The 5,662-nt window shown below is 44.7% G+C and overlaps 1 protein-coding gene across 1 annotated transcript; it reads right to left on the reverse strand.

Annotated features, from left to right (window-relative positions):
• Window positions 1-1,627: 1,627 nt before the first annotated feature.
• Window positions 1,628-5,347, reverse strand: tlnrd1 (talin rod domain containing 1). Its single transcript, XM_080421945.1, has one exon. The coding sequence runs from the start codon at window positions 3,348-3,350 to the stop codon at window positions 2,286-2,288; it is 1,065 nt and encodes a 354-aa protein (XP_080278071.1). The 5' UTR covers window positions 3,351-5,347; the 3' UTR covers window positions 1,628-2,285.
• Between the last annotated feature and the right edge of the window lie 315 nt (window positions 5,348-5,662).

Consider the following 5,662-nt stretch of genomic DNA (forward strand, 5'->3'; position numbering starts at 1 on the left):
CACATGTGTGCTGCAGTGCTAGAACATTGGATGTACAATTGTTTAACTATGTGCAATTACGAGAGTCAAAAGGTTAATGGAGAGCTCACTGTATGCTGTAAAAGTCAACTACAAAAACAGCTCTCACTGTTTCACATTCATTTTCTTCTCGGCGACTTCACCATATCTCTTTGCTAAATAATTAATTGTGCACTGAGAATAGAAGATCTATCTGTGTGTCCACTACTGTTGATTAAACAAATAGCGTGCCATAGCATAACTAAACAAATGGCTTACATCACACTTGTCACTGCACAATGGTAATCTGATCACTTAAAAGTCAGTGAATGACTTCCTTCTTCCCATGAAAACAATCTGATTCTATTTTTAGAACCGGTCTTGTAGTAACAAAAACTCAATCTACCTGTATACTGCAAATTCTACTGAACAGCGATGCTAACACGCTTTGGAAACTTTTTAGTCCATCTCAAATCATCAGTTGAATTGACTTTATAGTTGTATAAAATGTACCCCACATTCTCTGAAAACACCCAGAGTGCCACACTTGGCAAAGACTTTGCAGTCTCATACCATGGTTACCTGTGCTGTGTTAACAGGGGATTAATTTAAGATCCACCTTTAAATGCAGCACACACAGGACATCCCCACATAATAACCTTTCATTAAAGGAGGATTTGAGTGCTGAGTTTGTCAAGACCTCAGGTTTAAAGTGGCTTTGCTCCAGAGACAGAGAGAGGGGCGTGGGTTTGGTATGACCAAGCTGGGTAGGACATAAAGCGTGGAGGATGTTGTTGCATGTGTGGGGTTATAGGGGCAAGATAGTACACTCCGACTTCAAAAGCAAGTGGGACCTTAGCTAAGGGGCCTTTATGAGTTTATCATGGAACTGTGATAACAAATGGAACAGATGAGGGTCTAACTAGCTTCCATACTGGATGGCATCTTCAAAGAGGCACGCAACCCAGTAACAATTAATGTCGCACAGGCTGGTGCGGAGTCTAGGTAAATGATCAAAAATACACTTTTATAAAGTGTTTATCCACCATTGGAGTAAATGCACTAAAAACGTATCCTAATGAAAATAGCTAATAAAAACTGAATAAAGAGAATTATAGTCTAAGCTACAATACAGTAACAACCGAACAGCACATTTTTAATATGAAAACTGTCACTAGTGGGCCTGCCTGCTTCTACATCAAATTAATCCCATCACTCAATATGTAATAATGTCATTTACAACAACTGTACAGTAGTACCACCCCCCACCCCCTCCCCACACACACACACACACACACACACACACACACTAATGTTGTGGGGATCAACGTAAACCAATGACTTTGTTTTTCAGGTCACAAAAGGCATAAATACAATTATGTCATCAAGGGTGTTAGCACTCCCTAATAGCTATATGAATAGACACATTGACATTTATACATAACAAAATACTAATTTACACCACTACTGTAGCTGCACTGTTTGCACTTATCCAATATCAATCATCACATCCCATATTTCTTAGGGACTGGGCAACAGAACTAGACTTTCACCCATGTGGCTGAAATATTATCAACCCAACTATGCACAAAAAAATTATCAAATCTCAAGAAAACATCAGTCAGCAGCATATGAGAAACAACAATTTTAATAATTGAAATAAATACTCCGGTACATGCATGACCAAAACACATTAAAATACTATGGTAAGTCTGGTAAATAGTGTAAAACCTATGGCACACACTCACAGCAGCTTTTACCCAATAAGAATTCACACACATTGAAAAACAAGCATGGAGACAATCTTCCCACTCTCACAAAACCATGTGTACTAGAACATGTCACACAGGCCATAGGTTTACACAGCGAGGCTACATCCATCATCAAAGGCTGTTGTTTTCACCATAGCTGAAAACTGAGGTAAACTTTTCAGGTTTGAAGATTGCTATATCTTTTGGCAAAGAGAGGGCCAACAGTTGAGCATGGACTAGGCTGCCAAGTTGTTTTGTTTGTTGTGTTTCTAGTAATGTCTTTAGTCACATCCAGCGTGACACAAACACAGTAGTTTTTTTTACGTGCTCCATAACACTTCAAACCCAGCTCACCAGCTCAACCACACAAGCACTCCTACAGACAGCCTTGCTTTTTTTTATTTATGTTGATCTGCTTTATCGAAAACCTGACAAACAGGGCTAACCCAAGTGAGTCTCTTTGGTACGCCAAAAGAAGCAGACAGGGGCACAGATGATCATTCACTTCAAAATGGGTTGACATGACCTCTTCCTAAACTAATTCACAGAATGGGAGTTGACTGGCGGCAGAGTCCTTGGGGACGACCGTTCTCGGAGTGCCTGAGACAGGAGCGTGCATCCGTCCGACACAGCGCACGCCGAATTGCGCAGGCGCTCCCTGTAATCCGCCATTTTAGTGCTGCTCTCTGGATGCTGGGCGACATCCCTGAGGCCCTGAGTGAGGAGGACACACGCTGAGACCACGCTCATAGCCCCCCCTAAAACTGCAGTCTGTACCCCCTTTCCCTCGGCGGAGATACTTGCGGCTCTTCCCAGAAACTGAGGCTCGGTGGCGAACCCTACCAGGGCGTTGACCGCCTGGACCAGAGCAGCACTGAAGAGAACACAGCGGTTCCGGGTCAGCTCACTGGGCTGGGTCTTTACTTCCTTGACACAGGCCAGCAAGGCCATGCCACTAGTGCTCATGCTCTTCACGCTGAGTTTAAACTGCTCCTTAGCAAAGCGATCCCTTGACCTCTCACTGGCCAGCGATGAGGCGTCTGTCAGTGTCTTGAGGTTGGTGGAGATGTTCTGTGAGAGTTCCAGCAGGAGCTGGGGGGTCAGGTCGGGGAGGGGCGTGACACGGAGCACGCCGCAGCTCTGATCCACCTCGTGCCTGCAGCGAGTCACCTTGTAGCGGTCCACCAGCCCCGGCAAGCAGGGCTGAGCGCCGGGGATCTCCACGGCCGCCAGGTACGCAGCGTGGGCCGAACACTCAGTCAGCGACACTACCAGGTCCCCCATCTCGAGCAGGCGGTCGCCCACCTCCGTGAAGCGGCCCATGTTGAGCTGGCTCTGGATGTCGTGCGTGAGGATGGAGAGCTCTTTAGTCCGGGCGATGACCGTGTCTCGACACTGCTCAAAGGTCTCGGCCACCGCCACCCCATCGGATGTCATCACTGGCCTGGTTTCGCTGGACAGCAGTAGGAGGTCGGCCACCAGCTGCATCTTGCTCTTACACGTGTCACAGATAGAGGAGAGCCTCTTCCTCTGCTGCAAGCTGCCACTTGGTGTGCTGGTAGATCCCTCGCTAGCTGACTTGCCAGAGCCACCACTAGCCATAATAAGGGGGGAGAGGGGTCGAGCTACTCTTGTGGAGAGGTCCGATTATAAACGGCTTTCTGTTGCTGCACACTCCATTGTATAGTTTAAGACATTTTCTAAGATATGAAAATAAAAGCCGCACCTTTTAACAAACTCTTTAAATATCAACTGGCCAAACAGTCTTCCTTAAATTCCTTCAGAGTATTGGTAATCCACTGTACAGCATATGTTGTGGGTAAAACACACAGGAGTTGTATTCTCGATGTAAACATCTAGTTAGAGCAAAGCATTCACTTGTGATTGAGGAGTATCCCCATTGTTATTCAGAGCAGAATTGTTTGTGTTGATAAATTCTGAAACTTGGTTCAAAGATGCAATTAATATTCTACCATATGATTTGTTTGCCTCTTAATTTTGAGTAATTTTATAATAGAAAAACAGAATTAAAATCCCTTCAATGTTCTAACTTCAACTACTCAGTGTAATAACATATTTGCCATTGTGTTTACAACTTAATTTAAATGCCCTGAAGAAAAAAAAAACAATCCAAGACTGAATATCTACCTTAGTCCCAGGTGTTTGTGAAATAGTATAATTCATAGGTCGTTGGTTATTGATGATCACACAAATCACAAACTGAAGTGCCACCAAGGTGCCTCCAAAAAAGGCAAAGTGCAGACTGAGAATACAAATTCGATAGCTACTTTATATCATTTGAAAAAAAAAAAAAAAAAAACATTCCCAACATGAAACACTTCCAATATCTGAACTGCTTCAATAATATGCTGATGCCTTTTTTGAGGGTCTTTTGACTACATCAAGAAAGTGTGATTTTATAACGTCTACTCGTATGAGGGCAAGTAGGACTTAACGGCATCGAGTACTTATGCAAGCTGTCCCCACAAAGTTTGACCACCCTAACTCGACTGAGAAACAGACTCATGCTTGTTACAACCAGGGCACCACCCCACAGAGTTAGAATATATCCACCCGGGCACTTCTGACCGTTCCCCTCCAGCACCACCATCATTCCATAAGTCCTCCAAAATAAAATCCAACGCGAGAGCAGACGACAACGTTAACCCTCCATACGCTTTCAATCTTTTCTTTTTCATACGCAGGCCCGTATTAGAAACTAGTTCGTGCGATAGTTTCGATTCCATATGCATTGTGTCCATATACGCCCTCCTCCTTCAGCAAAACTCCCGACGCGAGTGCTGCTCAGTCCCGCTTATCCTGCGTAGCAGGGACTCCGTGTGGAAATCCTCCATAGCAGCAGCTCTGGCCCCTGGCGTGGTTGACGGCGGTGGGTCCGACAACATTGATCAGTTGTTTCACAGCCAACCCGCTGAAGTTGTCTGAAGAAGTGACAGTGATTCTTCCACACTGGTTGCAGGCAGTGCGCTGCTCCCGCTGCATTACATCTAGGCTACTGCTGTATCAGGAAGCGGGGAGGGTGTGGTCGCACTTGAACGGTGCGATTGTAGCAAAGTGGCAACACAGGAACAGAAGGGAAGCGTTTAACGGCGAAGTACCGTAACTTTTCTACAGTTGTCTGGCAACGGCCCGGACGATCCAACGGCAACCGCGGTCTCGAATAACAAGATCCCCCCCGCACGAGAATAGGCAGGTTATTATCGGGTTGGTCAGTTAGCTCCTTGTTTAAGAGTTTTCTAGTATTTCCATGTGAGCCCTCTGGGTTCAGGGCTGACTGATCCCTCTGCCATGATGAGACATCCCTTCCCGAGGCCCCGTCGTGGGTGCATGTAGACTACCGGTGTAAAGGCAAAGTTACACCCAAAACGCAGTTCTTTAAAATGACCGACAGTCAGTTCCCTTTGAGTGACAGTATTATCTTGGCTGGTTCGCATCGCAGCCCTAGCCACAAAAAAAAAATTAAAAAGAAAAAAAAAAAGAGACACACCTGCTTCCGTTTGGGAAAAGTTAAAGTTAGATGGAATAGACTACACTTTATTACCGCAGCTGTTGTATCATACATGAGCGGCGCCTTTGCTTTACGCTCAGAACCATGCAAGTTATTTGTTTCTCGTCACCGCGCGCTATGAACAGGATTGGGGGACAGAAAATTGGGTTAAAGGACAACTTTGTTTTTTTTTACAACAAGGGTTATTTTATTAATTTGTAATGATAATAATTAAAAGATGAGTGTTAAAAAAAATCTTTTATTGCTTTCTATCGTTTTTTAATGATTTAGGGATTTATAACTGGGGGGCGGGGGCATTCGATCCATTGGTAAATAGTCATGAACGCAGCCTCCGATTTCCGTGAAACTTTGTACACACATCCCCACTAGGCCAAGGAAGAAATGC

This window comes from Gymnoscopelus braueri (assembly GCF_963280865.1).
Source record: "Gymnoscopelus braueri genome assembly, chromosome: 1".
NCBI lineage: Eukaryota > Metazoa > Chordata > Actinopteri > Myctophiformes > Myctophidae > Gymnoscopelus > Gymnoscopelus braueri.